General features: G+C 35.8%; 2 protein-coding genes across 15 annotated transcripts; one reads left to right on the top strand and one right to left on the bottom strand.

The window, feature by feature from the left end:
* Positions 1–4,497: 4,497 nt before the first annotated feature.
* LOC133864146 (pentatricopeptide repeat-containing protein At1g05600) lies at positions 4,498–9,740 on the top strand. 13 transcript variants are annotated; one of them, XM_062300388.1, is made up of 5 exons: positions 4,526–4,637; positions 4,802–4,865; positions 6,041–6,502; positions 7,597–7,723; positions 8,144–9,740. In XM_062300388.1, the coding sequence occupies exon 5, from the start codon at positions 8,167–8,169 to the stop codon at positions 9,661–9,663; it is 1,497 nt and encodes a 498-aa protein (XP_062156372.1). In that variant the 5' UTR covers positions 4,526–4,637; positions 4,802–4,865; positions 6,041–6,502; positions 7,597–7,723; positions 8,144–8,166; the 3' UTR covers positions 9,664–9,740. The 13 variants fall into 13 exon arrangements, with proteins under 13 accessions (XP_062156373.1, XP_062156368.1, XP_062156372.1 ...); XM_062300393.1 differs by lacking the exon at positions 6,041–6,502 and having other exon boundaries at positions 7,645–7,723; XM_062300394.1 differs by lacking the exon at positions 6,041–6,502 and having other exon boundaries at positions 7,645–7,727.
* Positions 9,741–10,876: 1,136 nt separating this feature from the next.
* LOC133862210 (uncharacterized) lies at positions 10,877–14,229 on the bottom strand. Of its 2 annotated transcripts, XM_062297975.1 has the most exons (7): positions 13,855–14,229; positions 12,984–13,166; positions 12,728–12,860; positions 12,196–12,304; positions 12,068–12,104; positions 11,727–11,976; positions 10,877–11,647 (listed from the first exon to the last, which is right to left on the bottom strand). In XM_062297975.1, exons 2-7 carry the CDS (start codon positions 13,164–13,166, stop codon positions 11,565–11,567), a joined length of 795 nt encoding a protein of 264 aa, XP_062153959.1. In that variant the 5' UTR covers positions 13,855–14,229; the 3' UTR covers positions 10,877–11,564. The 2 variants fall into 2 exon arrangements, with proteins under 2 accessions (XP_062153959.1, XP_062153957.1); XM_062297973.1 differs by lacking the exon at positions 13,855–14,229 and having other exon boundaries at positions 12,984–13,736.
* Positions 14,230–16,985: the final 2,756 nt, after the last annotated feature.

Raw genomic sequence — 16,985 nt, 5'->3', positions numbered from 1 at the left:
CATCTAATTTTTAAATTAATCATTTAATCTGTATGACCCACATATGAGTCTTTGTGGGTCATACATATCCAATAATCAATTTATATATATATATATATATTTAAGAAATGTACAAAATATGTAATTTTTCTTTTACATATTATTGTTGTAGATACTCTTACGAAGCCTCTACTCCTTTTTCCTAGACGATGCTTTATTTGTGATTTGGTAGTGGAGGATATGATTAGCTATGGGCGGCCAAATTGTCCAAAAATTGTCCATAGTGAGTGGTGCTGTGTGGCCCGGCATGGCGACAATTTACACAAAAGGAATAGGACACAAATTTCTTACAAATCGATTTGTAGAAAATTTCATACATTTCGTATATAAGAGTGATGTGTGTTTTAATGCTATTTTTTATTAATGTTATTAAAAAACATGTGAAAATCAAATGCTATTAAAACAATATTTGTTTCTCACATGTAAATGAACATATGTCAATCTTATATGTAAGTTGTATAAAATTTTCTACAAATTAATTTATAAGAAATTTTTGTCCAAAGGATTAACGGCAAGAGTGAGCGTAACATGGCATTTAGCTAATCTTTTGGTCAAGGCACGGCTAATCTAAACCTCAAGTATTTTCAACTATTAATGCATTCAAATACCTGACATTGATAGCATACATTTTAATAAATATGATAAATATTAAGGTGATAAAAATATTAAGTTGATAAAGGCTAATGCAACAAAACTCATTAATTTAATTTGAAATAAGTTATTAGGAATTTTTTAGAAATGTATATAGAAAATAAGTTTTAAAGTAGGCATCAAAGCTGATAGTTTCGAGCAATGTTCCACTAAAAAAAAAAAAAAAAAAGGTTACACACACCTTATTAGTATTTGTGATTTGAAAACTTTATTTTTTGTCCCATGTGTTTTTATTTGTATCACATATGGTACTTGTGTTATGGAAAAAGACGAAGATGGTACTTCCGTCTATTTTTTATCCAAAACTAACGTCTGGTCATGTCATCAGACAAGTGTCGGTATAATAATGCCACACCTGTCTCCAGATACAACATCAGCGCCACGTCAGCGCTGATGTGGCTACCATATTTTTTTATTTTAAGGATTTTTTTTTAAAAAAAAAATTGTAGGGGTGGCTCAACCACCTCTTTGGGCCACATAGAGGTGGTTGGCCACCTCCATTTTGGCCAAGCAGGTGGCTTAATGCTAGTTTTGGGGGTGGCCGAACCACCCCCATTGCCCTTGGGGGTGGTTCGACCACCCCAAGGGTCAAAGTGAAAAAAAAAAAAAAAAAAAATGGTTTTGTCCCTTTATGATGGCCACCTGGGAGTGGCCGAGTCACCCCCAAGCCAAATGGGGGTGGTTTCGGCCACTCCCATTTTGGTCTTTGGAGGTAGTTCGACCACCCCCAAAATCGATATTGGGGTTGGGGGGTTGGCCTTACATTTTTTTTAAAAAAACAATCCTTAAAATAATAAACATATATATATATATATATATGGTAGCCTCGTCAGCAATGACGTTGCGTTGAAGTTGCATCTAGGGATAATTGTTACATTATTACATCGATACTTGTCCAATGATATGGCCAGACATTAGTTTTGGACGGAGGTATCATCTCCATATTTTTCTATAGCACATGTGCTATCTGTAATACAAATGAAAGCACATGAGACAAAAAATAAAGTTGCTAAGCTATAAGTACCGATAAGGCAATAAGATGTTTAACAAAAAAAAAAGAGCGATGTTCAATTTCTCGAGCCTATACCACACAAATCCCACCCTGCTAACCCCCCCCCCCCCCCAATTTCCTTAAAAATAAAAAAATTATAAGGTTAAAAAAAAATCTCAAAAATAAAATAAATATAAGCTAAAAAATTAAAAATTTAACCTATTGGTCCCTATTAATAATTTTTTTTTTTGCCACTGTCACTGCCCCTGCCCCATAAGGACTTCTGGCTTCGTCCCTGCCGCCTTAGAGCACTAGCAGCAGATTCCTAATCATATTTCCTATATTTAGGGAACAAAACTACTTTTTACTTCATTATAAAAAAATACCTCACAATAGATTTCTTTACATTTTTCTATATTAATTAAATATTAATTTTTTACTCTTATTTTATTTTATTTTTTCTCTCTTCTCTATATCAATTAAATATATATTTTTTTATATTAAAATAATACATAGGGAATGAATAGTAAACATGTATACTTTTCATTCTCAACCCCTCATCTAAATTATAAGGCATTTGTGCAAGATTTTTTTGATGTTTTTCATTAAATTTTCCTTATATACATAGGAAAAGAACAATTGATAATTGCACAATTGGTCCCTGTGGTATGTCATAATTATTTTTTCACTCCCTATTGTTTAAAAAGTGCATGGGAGATCATTGTGGTATGCAATAATTACAAATCGATCTCTAGCGTCAAATTTTGTTAAAATTTTTAACAAATTCCGTTAAATACCACGTCAGCGCCACGTGTTGCCATCTTATTGGTGATACGTGGCGCTGGTATGTCCAATTTTAATAAAATAATATAAATTTATTAAAAAATAAATAAAAATACTTATTTAAAAAAATTAAAATTAAAAAAAAAACAATAAAAAAAAAAGAAAAAGAAAAATGGGGGCAAGGGGGTGGTCGAGCGCCACCCCCAGAGGCCGCCGGGGGTGGCTGCGCGCCACCCCGGCCTCTGGGGGTGGCCCGGCCACCCCAAGCCTGTCCTTTTTTTTGTTTTGTTTTTTTTTTTAAAAAAAATAAGTTTATTTATTTATTTTTTAATTATTATTTTTTTTTTTATTAAGATGGACATGTGTCGCTGACGTGTAGGGCTAACAGATTCCGTCAAAATTTTGGATGGAAAATCGACCCAGGGAGTAAAACGTAATTATTGCATACCACATGGACCTCTGATGAACTTTTTAAACTATAGGGAGTAAAAAATAATTATAACATACCACATTGACCAACGGTGTAATTATCCCTAAGAACAATATAGGAAACTGCTGCTCTTAGAGCATTCCTAGTAGTCTCACCAAATTTTACTCACCGAAATAACTAAAAATCACTTTTTTTCTATTCTGGTGAGCCACTTTATTAAAATTCCCCCAGCATCCTCACCATTTTAACTAGTCAATATTCACTATTCCATTTAAATAATAATTTTTTTCATATTTATTATTTTTTTTTTCTATATAATCATTTTACAAAAAATCATTCATATCCATGAAATAAGGACATTATCGTGTGAGAGATAGGAGATGGGAGAAGAAAATGAGAGAAAAAAGGAAAAAAAGTGTGCTAATCATGTGAGAGAGGAAGATGAAACAAAATTTGGTGAGTGAGTTGTTGAGTGAAAATGTCTCATCTAATTTGGTTAGTAAATGATCCCTACACTCATTTCTCACAACAATCCCACAACAAGCTGATGTGACTGGTAATATTTTATTATTTTTTTACAAAAAGAAATGAAAACAAAACAAAAAAATAATAAAATATTACCAGCCACGTCAGCTTGTTGTGGGGCTGTTCTGAGAAATGAGTGTAGGAATCATTTCTCTAATTTCAGTCATCAAATTTTTTTGGTTAAAATAGTGAGACTGTTGGGAATGGTTTTTCAAAATTTTCATGCTCCGTTTGTTTCGACGTAAAATGATTTCCGTCGTAAAATGGTTTCAGGGAAGTCATTTTTCTAGAAAATATTTTTCGCCGAAAGCATTTTTCGGTGTTTGGCGCGTGTAGAAAATCACAAATATTTTTCATATTTTCATTCAATCATATTAACCTATAAAAATTAATTTTTATTCAAAACATATAAATATTAATATAAAATAATATAAAAATCATCGATGACGAGATTCGGTCACTGACCGACAAGATTCTGACCATTTTTACCTGATTCCGACTAATATAGCTAGAATTCGAGATAAAGGCTGGAATCCGGCAGGCTGGCCGGATCTGGCCAGATCCGTCCAGCCGGCTGTTCTGGCCAGATCCGGCCGGGATCCGACCTCTCTGGCCAGATTCGGCCGAATGGCCGGAATCCGGCTCTCTGACTAGATCCGGCCAGATGGCCGAAATCCGGCCTTTCTGGCCAGATCCGGTCAGATGGCCGGATTCCGTCACCAGATTCCGACGACATTAATCGGATGTTGTCGGATTCCGATACCGGCAATATTTCGATGGTGGTCGGCTGCTTGAACGTGAACGTCGACTGTGTCGTTTAAAATAGATCGACCGCGTCTGGCGTCTTCGGAAAACGATTTACCCTTTTAAAAAGCGTAAATCATTTTCCGAAATTTATTAAGCATTTTTGGTTAAACAGAAATCATTTTCCGGTTAACTATTATTTTCGTCCCTACCAAACACCGGAAAATGTCGAAATCATTTTTCAGAAATCATTTTACGTCGAAACAAACGGAGCATAAATTGGCTAACCAAAATAGCTAAAAAACTATTTTACTGAGGCTACTAGAAATGCTATTAGAGTCACTGCAGCCCATTCGCTCTCTCCCTTGAATAAAACCCCTTCTCTTCCACGCTTACACCTGGAACCTTAGAATCGCTCTGGAGGCGCCGTTGCAGCGAATTGCACCGAGAATCTCAGACCGCCTCTCCCCTCAGGTTAGAAATTATCAATCTCTCCTCGCTTCTAGAATAATAGATCTCATTTTGATTGTTTTCCAAGAATTGCCAGTTGATTGAATCGTAGGGTTCTATCGTATTCATGTTGTTTCTTTGCGTTTGATTTAGTTGGATAATAGTAGTCATCTATTGTGTTGTTATAGTGAGAAACGATGTCGGTTTCAGAGCTCGCTTGCAGTTATGCTGTTTTGATCCTCCAAGACGATGGTATTGCCATCACTGTATCATTTCCATTGACTCCTAATCTTCTCTATTTTTTTTTAGCTAATTCATGATTTTATTAGCGCGACGCATAATTGATCTTTAAGAAATGTGATTTTCTGCGGTTTATCAGTTTTTTTCCTCTCTCAAACTTGAGAGGAATAGGTTTGATTGCTCTTTTTAGGAGCTGATGAAGAAATGGAGGAAAAAGTTGTGTGTTGACCATTAGTTGGGGGTATGATAAAGTAGTGGAAATGAGAAATGTAATAATGCTTTGAATGTATATAAATATTTTATTTTCATTGATAAGAATGGAAAAGTGATTTATGATCTCTACTTGCTTTAAAATATTATTTATCACTCTTTCTTTATTGTATTCTATTTTTATGAACAATAAAATATTTATCTAGCGTGCGAGGGTGAATAGCAAAATGTTGTTATTCTATGTAGCACTTTATGTATTTTACCTAGTCTCCAACTATTCTGTTGGAGGAGAAAAAATGGTCATATGAATTAAATATAACTAATATGAAACTTTTACATAAATATCCTCTAACTAGCTAGTCCAAATAAATTCACTGACTTCATTGTTGTTATGTACGAGAGAAAATTAGGAATGAAAATAGAGGAAAATATCAGCTAAAATAGTAAAAATACTGATAAAATTGTCCATTTGAAGATTGGATTAAAAACTGATGTAGGAAAAAATTAGGCATAAGATTTGAAGATTATTTCTTGAATAAGATTAGCCCGAGAATGGAAAGAATTGTACAAAATATTTAAAGATTATTTTTAGAATAATCTATTTTACTTTATGTACAATAATTTTACTTTGTCTCCAAGTTTACGGTTATTTTTTTTATTTTTTCCTCCAAGTATTCTGCTTGGAAAATACTCAAACTTTGCCTATATAAAGGCATGCTTGTATTATTTTGGAATCAAGTTTTGAAGTATCAATTAAATTTTAAGTATTTCAGAATTATTTTTCTGTTTGATTATTTTGGGCAATTAGGGTTTTCTCTTTCCTATTTGTTATTTTTCTCTTCTTGAATTCTCTTTTCTATCTTCAATTCATAGTTTCTGTTGTTATCATACGCTATCAAAACAATCTTAGTTCTACCCCGTGTCAGTTGGTATCAGAGCTTAAGCGTCTTCTTGGGGTGATTTTTTTTTTTCATCAGTTTTCATGGTTGATGATCGTGGTCGTGGTTGGCGTAGACAGGTTCTAAATGAGGAAGTCCCTTACCATGAACGCAGTGTACAAAACGTGATGATTGAAGACTTGTAGCGGCAGGTTGCGGAGTTAACCCAACGTCTAGCGATGCAAAACATGGAGATGAATTGCAATATTAACGGTTGCAATTCAGAATCTAATTTCGAGAACTCGTATTACAACCCCGTTCTTTTTCGGGAACAATGTGATCAGGATAAGTAGTATGGAGACTTAGGCTTTAGAGTTGAGCTTCTAGAATTTTCTGGTACTATCATTGCCTTTACTATTGTTTAGCAAGTCTCAAGCCCATCTACCAAATCCATCTTATGTGGAGGAGGAGGACAAATTTATTAAGGAAGATTTTTCTTTAGATTGGGTCTCTCCATCAATCTATGACTTCTATCCTGACGAAGATAATTTATTGAAGGAGGTAAGTTTTGTGGTTGATGTAATAAAATTTATTGAAGGAAATAATAACTGCCATGTGTTTGATGAAAGTCCACATAACGAGGGATTTGAGTTGAGTAATGAGGAAATTAGTTATGTTGATTTCCATGGAGTTGAAAATTTTATATCGAATTCTCCTAGTAATAAGTTATATGTTGATTTCGGGGTGTTGGATGACAATTTTAATTTTTGTTGTCAAGAAAGAATTGATATTTTTTGAAGACTTTTATGGAGCATGAATTGGAGAAAATAAATCATGAGAAGATTGATTTATTTCAAGTTGGTGTGTGAAAATTCATATCTATTATTTAGAATCAAGTTGTGATGGGTTGCAACTTGTTTATTTTCTGGTTTCAAGTTATTTTGGCATTGAGAAGTACGGGATGGAATGAATTGATCGGACACCCAAAAGATCGAGGCAAAGATGATTCGAATTCAAGGACGAATTCTTTTCAATCCGGTGAGACCGATGCAGGAGAAAATCAGGCATAAGATTTGAAGGTTTTTTCTTGAATAAGATCAGCCCGAGAATGGAAAGAATCGTACAAAATATTTGAGGATTATTTGTTAGAATAATATATTTTACTTTCTGTACAATACAATAATTTTACTTTGTCTCCAAGTTTACGGTTATGTTTTGCATTTTTATTTCTTTCTTGTTCTCAAAGTATTCTGCTTGAAAAATACTCAAACTTTGTCTATATAAAGACATGTCTGTATTATTTTGGAATCAAGTTTTGAAGTATCAATTAAATTTTAAGTCTTTTAGAGTTATTTCTCTATTTGTTTATTTAGGGCAATTAGAGGTTTTCTATTCCTTATTTGTTATTTTATCTTTTCTTGAATTTCCTTTTCTATCTTCAATTCATAATTTTGGCTGCTATCCATACGCTATCAGAACAATCTTAGTTCTGTCCCGCGTCAAAAACAATATTGTAGAAGTATGCTTTATTTGTATAGAGAAGTTGATTTAGATAGAAAACATTAACTGATTTCAATGATTTAAATATGTGATCTATACTTAGAGAAGTTGATTTAGATAGAAAAGAGAATCTAATAAATTACACCCCAAGATAGATGGAAGCAGTGATGTATTCTTTGCCTTTGGGTCTTTGCGGGACGAAGGGAAGCGGTGAAACCATATATGCGCACTCAAAGTCAAGCTCTCTGTGCAGGATATTCCATCTCTTTCTCCTTCAAAGAAGTGAGTAAGTAGCCAAACGGGTAAAGCAACCTTTTGCGCAACAGTTCATCTGTTTTGTTTTGTATCTTTTTTATTTGTTTATTTTTAATTTTTTTAATAGTAGTCTTATCTTACATTTATCTAGCTTTGTTGGATGCTATAATAACATTAGTCCCAGGGCTCTGCGCATTAACTGTTTGATATTTTGCCAAAATGCGAAAGTTAGCCTAACACAGCACTTGGGGTATACTGTGAGTCCATGCAAAGAATTTTTAGAATATATTTCAGACAAAGAAATGCAATCACAACCCTATGTGTGATACATGCCCCGCATTCACCATTGAGTTTTGGCTTTTGTATATAATGTCTGTTTCGTGCAGATGATTAGATTTGCTATTCAGTTCTAGCTTATTTGCTCATATTGAGGACTCATTGTTTCAGGTATGTGCGAATGTTGAGACACCATGACTGTGAGATGGCCGAGGCTTTTGACACCCACACAACTTTCTCAGATTATACGGAACCAGAAAAACCCCTTAATAGCGCTCCAAATCTTCAAGGAAGCCAAACGCAAGTACCCCAAATACTGTCACAATGGTCCAGTCTATGCCACCATGATTGGCATCCTCGGAAACACAGGCAATATCAGTGAGATGAAAGAGGTGATTGATCAAATGAAAGGAGACTCGTGTGAATGCAAGGATTCAGTCTTTGTTAATGCAATCAAAACCTTTGCGAAAGTTGGATTGCTAGATGAAGCGGTTTCTCTTTTTAAAAGCATTCCTCAGTTCAACTGTGTGAATAAGACGAATTCTTTCAACACCCTTCTGCAGATAATGGTGCATGAAACTAAGCTTGAAGCTGCTCATCGCTTGTTCTTAGAGAGCTCTTATGGGTGGGAAGTGAAGTCTCGGATTCAGTCCTTGAACTTGCTCATGGATGCTCTATGCCGGAAGAGTCGTTCTGATCTTGCATTGCATATTTTCCTAGAGATGAATAATCAAGGTTGCTGTCCTAATAGGGAAAGCCATCGAATTTTAATGGAAGGGTTGTGTCAAGATGGGAGGCTGAATGAAGCTACTCATTTGTTGTATTCAATGTTTTGGAGGATCTCTCAGAAAGGTAGCGGTGAGGATATTGTAATCTACAGAACCTTGTTAGATGCTTTATGTGAAGATGGGCAAGTTGAAAGGGCTGTGGAAATTCTCAGCAAGATTTTAAGGAAGGGGCTGAAGGCTCCTAGCCGGTTTTGTCACCATCTTGATCTCAATCGGTGTAGTACTGTTGAAGCTATGGAAGGCACCAAACGATTGATTAATGAGGCTTTGGTCAGAGGTGGGATTCCCAGTTTGGCTAGTTATAATGCTATGGCTATTGATCTTTACAATGAAGGTAAGATCGATGAGGCCAATAAAATGCTTGCTGAAATGCGTGAAAGAGGCTTTAGGCCATCATACTTGATTTATGAAGCCAAAGTAGGAGCATTATGTAGGGGAGGGAATGCTGATGAAGCAGTGAAGGTAATTGAAGAGCAAATGGTCAAGGATAATTGTGTACCTAATGCTAAAGTTTATAACATTGCCCTAAGAGGGCTTTGTAATGAAAGGAAATCAGCCCATGCTGTTGGGTATTTGAAGAATATGGCTCACCAGGTTGGTTGCATTGCAGACAAGGAAACCTATGGCATTTTAGTTGATGGGCTATGCCGTGAAAGAAGATATCTTGAAGCAAGTAAAGTTTTGGAGGAGATGTTAATTAAATCATATTGGCCTTGTGTTGACACTTACAATATACTTATCAGAGGTCTTTGCTCTGTGGGCAGGCAATACGAAGCTGGTATGTGGTTGGAGGAGATGATTAGCCAGGGTATGCAGCCAGAACTTTGTGTATGGAACTCGTTGGTAGCATCTATTTGCTCCAACATGGCTGACATTGATCTGTACTTTGAGAGATTGAATTAGCTTTATCACTTCTTGGTTGTTCATGTTCTAATAGTTATCACAGTGGAAACATTTGTACTCATATTCTTCTTTTTCAATTGCCTAGTGTCTGATAATAATGTAGGAAAAATTCATATGCTAGTCGAGTTTTTGAAAAATACATCAGTTTTAACTTGTTCTGTGAAGTTTAAAAGCTTTCAATCAATATTTCAATTGATCTAAAAAGTTGTAATTAGGTTCTTTTCGTTGGATGTGACACAAAATATTGACAAAGCTAATTTGACTGACATGACGTGCCACATGGAAAATTTGACGTGCCATGTGCATCAAAATGGTCAAATTTGATGCTGCTCTCATGGGGTGACAAATTAATGATAGTAAAACTTAAAGCTAGCATCACTCCCATTCTTTTCTATAACCATGATGGCGAGAAGCTTTAGTATAATAGGATATTGTCATTATCGAAGAATGAGGATTTAGGCTCTAGAAGATGAAAGTTTTTTTTTTTTTTTTTTTTTTTTTTTTTTTTTTTTTAATTTATGAGTTTAGAAGGTAAAAGTTGATTACCTTAAGGAATGATCTTCTCCTTTAGACCGTTCTATTATGTGTACCACATTGCCTTTTATTTTTGATCCTATAGTAGCTGAGGCGGTGGCGACATGGAAGCTAGTAGAATTTTGTAGAGATTTAGAAATCTAACAAGTAATCAAGAGGGAGATACTTTGCGGCAATAAGGTGGTTGTTGCAGACGGTCTAGCCAATTGACTAAAAATATAAAAACTATGTTGAATAGCTTTCAGTCATTAGAAGAGAAGCTAATGAAGTAGTTCATTGTCTAGCGAAAACAGCTCTTCACCAAACCTTAGAACAAGTGCCGATAAAAGAACATCCTATTTTTATTCAAAATATTGTAGTTACTAGGCAAGATATTTCTTATTGTGTCTTAAACGAAAGCTCGGAATTTTTCCTAAATTTAATATATAATTATAAATGTTGGGAAAAAAAAATAATGATTTCTTTGAGGAGAAACATCTCCCACCACATAACATTGAATTTAAAGATTCACAAGATATTGCAAAGTTGCAAGATCCGCATGCCCAACTTTTTAGACAGAAAAAGGACAACTCCCATCGAGTCATTGACCCCCGTAGTGAGATCCCCTTGGATTCTAAACACATTCAACAGTGCTCCACCAATGCGACCATGCAAAAGAAGAATCACAAGAAGTAAAGAATGGCGACTGAAAGCGAAAGATGATTTGTCTGTAAGAAAAAGAAACAAGAGAAATCTTCTTGTCCCAACTAATCCTATCTTAAAAAGTACCAATCATGAAATTAAAAAAGAAGAAAAAAAATTACAGGTTAAATGGCTGAGCTATCCCCAGCTCGCCTTTTCATCTTTGACCAACAAATCGGGGTTCAAAGATATGAAATAAATCTTTTGAACCCATTTGCTGCCAATATAAACAAAAAAGTTTGATGTCATCGGATGCTCTCTGCTTCCGAGACATTGCCATCTAATTAGTATCTTATAAGGTAGAATCCAAAGCCATTTTTCAGTTTCTACCTTTTGCCAATACATAAAATGAATATGGAATTCTTCTCCTAATTATCTACTGTCCTAAACCCAAACGCGTATGATGGTGATGATGATGATGATGATGATGATGAACACATGACGCAACTGGGCATGAATTGAGAAAGAAAGCAATGACTGTTGTTAGTGGAACAAGCTTTAACATGTCCCTATATGCCTGTTCCATGAATGAATCATCTCATGCTGCAGGATTCTTGGATTCCTTTTCCTTCGGGCATCCTTTTGAATAAGTAACTTAATAATATTCTTCTTTTCTTATTCACTTTTTCTGATCTCTTTCTGCTTGTGACGCTTTTATCCATGTTGTTAGGCTTGTAAGAAGACATTTAAGTTGATGAATTCTGTTCAGAAGCTGCTCCGGAGGCTTGTGAAGCACCTGCTCCAGTCACCCCTGCTGTTGCTGTTGCACCTGTGGCATTTCGCATGTGAATTCTCTGCTTAATTATCATTCACACACACTAAGGTATTCCAAGCTATGAATCAATTACCTGCGCTTGAAGTTTGCACTGGCATTGAAGAGGGAAGAGAAAGTATTCCAGTGGAGCCATAAGGCTGAGGCAAATATGGGTACTGCACCACCTGGCCGGGATATTGAACTCCAAAGCCATGAGGCTGGCTAGTTTGAGCATATTGTGCATAGAATGGGTACATATTGTGGAACATCCCTGGCGGCCCTGCCGCCCCGGTGGTGGCGTAGTAAGGAGACGATTGTTGACCCCCATAAACACTGTAATAGTTCTGGGATAATGCCATCAAACAACTCAAAATCAAGCAATGCAATACAATTAGTATATAGCTTTGTCATAATATGCCTACACATTGTACTAACCGTGGGATACATTGCATCCTGGGAATAGCCAGTGTACCTGAAAGTTCACCGAAAAAATTTTAAGGAAAAAAAAAAAAAACAAAGCATTAACCTAAGATTTGTTGTCCCTGTGATCTTTTCTGCCTTACCCATATGCTGAATAAGGAAATGTGTATTGGCCAGTTGGTTGATGGTAATATGCGCCATGATAAGCAGGTGGAGCAACCAATCCAGTTGCTGGTCTAAACCGTCCTGAACCTGAAAATCCATTGCAAAATGAAATTAATTAATTAATATTTTTTTTGGTATCCTATGGCATTTAGAGTCATATATATATATATATATATTTCAATTTATCACCAAATAAATACTCGGTGAAATTATTTTATAATAGCTCTCTAAGACTATCCCCGGAAGTAATAAATAAAAAGAAGTTGCTTGGGTTGAAACAGAGACCAGAATGAAAAGGAGCCGGATTAAAGGAAAACCACATTTTGGAGAATGGAAAATGCATGTGGAGAGTTGAAACCTATAATCAAACATTGCTCATTTTCGAAAAGTCTCATCATTCCATGTAAGATGAATACTCAAGGATCATTAACCTTAACATAGAAACTGTATATTGGAAATGCCTATTTGCTAATAACAACAGAGCAGGTAAAAAATGAGAAAGATGGAGACCATGTTGAGGGGTTGGTGGACGAGTCTTCTGTGCACCAAGAGATGCAAGATTGCAGTTTGCTCTCCTTCCATCAATCACGGGAGATGGGTTTTGGCATGCTCTCTTGGCTGCCTCTGGATCCTTAAATGTAACCTATTGGAAACCAAAAGAAAAGAAGACCCGACTTTTGAAATCATAGAGAAACAAATGAGAGAAACAAAAGGAAAATGCCATTGGAAAACTAAGGAATCTAAATGAAAAGGAAAATGGGCTTACAAAACCGTAGCCCTTGGATCTCCCAGTGTTTTTATCTGTGATAACAACAGCCTCCAGGATGTCTCCAAACTGCTCAAAATATCTTCTCATTGTATCCCTTTGAGTCTCCCAAGCCAACCCTCCAACAAAGATTTTGGTTAAAGTTGTGTCATTGTACTGCCCCGGATTGTTACCACCCACCATCTGAAATTGCCTTTGTTGAGACATGGGAAATATCACACACAGAAAAGAAGCGAAGCAAAAGTGGCAAACCCCCCTAAATAAAAGCAAGATAAAAGAATAACAAGGAAAACCCAGAACAAAACCAAATAATCCCCACAACCCAAATATATATATATATATAGAGAGAGAGAGAGAGAGGGAGAGAGAGAGAGAGAGAGAGAGTTAAAATAAAAAAGGAAGAAGATTTTGGTAAATAAGGCCAGAAAGAGGCAATTTGTTTTCTGGAGATCACATCAATGAAATCACAAACACTCGTGCACTTGGGATACTGCTTCTTCTTGTTGTTCTTCTTCTTTCTTGAAACGTCATGTTCTTTTAGAGGCTATAACTGCCACTTTTTTTTTCCACACAGCCACAACAACAACTCCTCAGATTCCTCAACAACGATATACCCGTAACGAGAAAATCATTACTGTTGAGGGTGGAAAGGAAGGGAATGAGAAAAGAGAGAGAAAAAGAAAACCTCCAGAGAAAACATTTATATACGCAATTAATATTACCCCCAGAGAGAGAGAAAGAGAAAGAGATTATAAATAAACAAAGAGAAGAGGAAAAGGAGAAGACAAAAAAGATGCTGGTGGGCACCCACGACAACGGTTGGCATAGAGAGGGTGTCCATTGAAACATATATTAAAGACCGAAGACCAACCTTTTTTGCTGTATCACCACTTTCTCTCCGATGCTAGATTATTCATGTTAATAATAATAATAATAATATATTCTTTGGGAGGTGGGTCTGCTCTGCTGCTTAGAACATCTGCTTCGCTGTATTCAACCTTCCATTTCCTCTCTTCCCCCCCTCTCCTGATATTTCCTCTTCTGTTTATGGCGACTGGTGGGACTCTGAGATATGATGCCTTGACTCTCGCTCTGTTTGGTTCCGTTCAACTCCCTCCCTGGAGGCTGCGGCTACAGCAATTCCCTTAACCGAAACAGTACAGGAAACGGGGGTAAACAAACAAAGGTTATGTTTGGTGGGCCACAACTTTCTGGCACAACCTTCTAAATCCTCAATTTTTTCAAAAAAATTGTGGGTAAAAGGATTAGGAGAGCAATTCTAGGAGCACCGCAGGTTTCGATAATTAAGCCAACCAAAGGCAGGTCATCCTTTGATTTAGGGCCCCCGAAAATCCGAAACTGCCCTTTCATTTAAGGCTATGGTCCAGCCAAGCCGAACTGAGCGTTTAATTTTTCGACTTGGCTCGGATGGGCGGATGCATCATATCATATATGAGTTCGAACTCGAGCCTAGTTTTGAAGCTACGCCAAGCTCGAAAAGGCTCCCAAGTCGAGTACGGTTGATATGGGCATTTTTAAATTTTTTTTTTTTTATTAAAAAAACTAATAATAATAAATTTTATTATTGAAAATTATACGTTACACATTTTCAACATAAATAAGACTTTATGTACATAACAAATTGCAAATACAGGCAAAATTCAAAGGGCTTTACATAAACGAAAAATACAATCAAATTCTCCAAACAAAAACCTCCAACACAACAACATTATCTAACAAAATTCTCCTAACAAAATATGTTAGGGTAACCGTTCATAATACATTATCAAATTATAACACTTCTACTTACAGCCACTTGAGAATGCTAGGGTAACACAACCTTCACCAAAGCTAGGTCCTTCTTCTACATAAGGAAAGAAGAAAAGTTTGTATTTTTCAAATGACAAGCAAAAAACAATATACACTATATAAAAGTAATACTTATAGTTGATGATTTTTTAAGTTTATGAAGTGCCATCTTTTCGGACTAACAATTTTTAACATGACTCGCGAACTAACTAGATATAAACCTAACATGAATTTAGAGGGTTAGAGTTTAATAAAATAGAATTCGAGTCTAATCGAGTCGACCTGATTTATACGATTAATAAACATGTGAATTACGAGTCAACACGCTTAACTCGTGGGTGACCCACATAACTCATATAAATTAAAAAATATTTTTTTTAACCATTAAAATGTTTAAACCCTAAAGCCTAAGGCAACAAATTACTCTCAATCTCATCCCTAGTTGTAAAGATATACTTCAATAGTGCAATTCATTTTCATGTTTAATAATGAAGAATTATGGTGCTAATATATTTGTATAAAATGGCTTTTCATGTTCAACAATTGAGAATTTATTAATTAAACGGGCTATGCGGGTCGGATCATGTCACCCACGTATTTAAATGGGTCGTATGACTTGTATCAAGGTTGAGAGCAATGACCATTTAATTAAATGGGCTGAGTTTGGGTTCACTCGTATAGTCTTCTACTCATGTCTCAATATAACTTGAACCTGACACACAAACATGAATTGTCTCTCCCTTCGCCTAGTTAGCCCCACATGAAAACATTTTGCACACTTTGAGTTATAATGATGCCCGGTATGGATAAATTACCATACCATCGTCCCTAAATGCTGACTTCTAGAAATTGCCAATATGTCACATGCCATCTTAGACAAGATCTGATACTTGAGGTTATTTACTTTTCACTGCTCCAAAGCATCAAAAATTCGTATATGAACCCTCCTCACTTATAAAAACACGCTCCTTCAAATATACCTCCAAATTGGTTTTAACAAGCTAAACGATATCAACACTTTTTATGAAAAATTTAAACATTTACCTACCACTTTTAACACTTCGTACAACAGCATTAGCAAACCAGTAGAAGAAACTTCACGAGCATTGTTTAGCTCACTATCTTCCATAACTGCTGAATTATGATCTTGATCATATTCTCATCATTCAACTCATGCATAACATTAAAACAAAATTAATATTCCTAGTGGCTTATGGTTCTTAATAAATGATACGAAAACAAAACTGTACTAACATCATTTTGTACCTTAGATCCAACACTATAGCAAATGCCATCAAAGAATTACATTTACTCTAATACTTCTCAAACTTATTATTCATTCTTAGTGTCATTGATCTTATATACTCATTCTAATTCCTAGACTTGTTAGCTAATACATCTTTGATTCTTCACAACTTAGGAAGCAATAAATTAGCAGTTAGATAGTCACTTCCAGATACAATATCTATTACCTCATTGAAACAGTTTACCCAATTTTTCAATAGTCGCCACCCAACAGAAACTCTAATCCTTATCTTCATATCGAGAAAACACTTCTTTAAACTCTAATGCAACCACCAACACCAAGTGTTATTCCTATAGAAGGTAAGAATGATATGGATTGAATTGTCTGAGTTTTCTTATTCATCGAGGGTTGCAATTTATACAAGTGTTTGAGCTGTTTACAAAGGGAAGGAAATATAAAATTAATATAGAATAATGAAAATAATTTCCTTGCAGATTTGGTGCTGGCCGTTGGTTTCCATTTGGGTATGTTGGAGCCGTTGGGTTGCTGATTTTATGCTAGCCGTTGTGCTCTCTAAGGGAATTAAGTTGCCTTGTATAGGTATGAGTCTCCATTTATGGTTCAATATGCCCCTGCAAGCGAGACATAGGGGACACGACGTTGAGCTTGGTGCGCATGAGAGAGAAGTATGGCGAGGCAGTGGGTTTGGTAAAAATGTCGGCGAGATTGTCTTTGCTGGAGATGAATCGGACTGTCAAGGTTTTGGAGGTGACTTTGTCACGAACAAAGTGAAAGTCAATTTCAATGTGTTTTGTACGAGCATGGAAGGCGGGATTGGCGGAGAGGTAGGTGGCCCCAATGTTGTCACACCATAAGGTGGTTGGGGAGGGAAGAAAAATGCCAATATCGTGGAGCATGGATTGGAGCCAAATGAGTTCAGCAGCAGT

The sequence above is a fragment of the Alnus glutinosa genome, chromosome 3 (genome assembly GCF_958979055.1).
Source record: "Alnus glutinosa chromosome 3, dhAlnGlut1.1, whole genome shotgun sequence".
Classification (NCBI taxonomy): Eukaryota; Viridiplantae; Streptophyta; class Magnoliopsida; order Fagales; family Betulaceae; genus Alnus; species Alnus glutinosa.
Note: the sequence above shows the minus strand (reverse complement) of the source record. Positions and strands in the feature narration are given on the sequence as shown.

Coding starts and splice junctions, on each gene's coding strand:
- LOC133862210 (XM_062297973.1), bottom strand. CDS start 13,190: ATGTCTCAACAAAGGCAATTTCAGATGGTGGGTGGTAACAATCCGGGG. Junction 12,105..12,195: donor TTTCCTTATTCAGCATATGG/GTAAGGCAGAAA, acceptor GTGAACTTTCAG/GTACACTGGCTATTCCCAGG. Junction 11,977..12,067: donor AGGATGCAATGTATCCCACG/GTTAGTACAATG, acceptor GCATTATCCCAG/AACTATTACAGTGTTTATGG.
- LOC133864146 (XM_062300389.1), top strand. CDS start 8,167: ATGACTGTGAGATGGCCGAGGCTTTTGACACCCACACAACTTTCTCAG.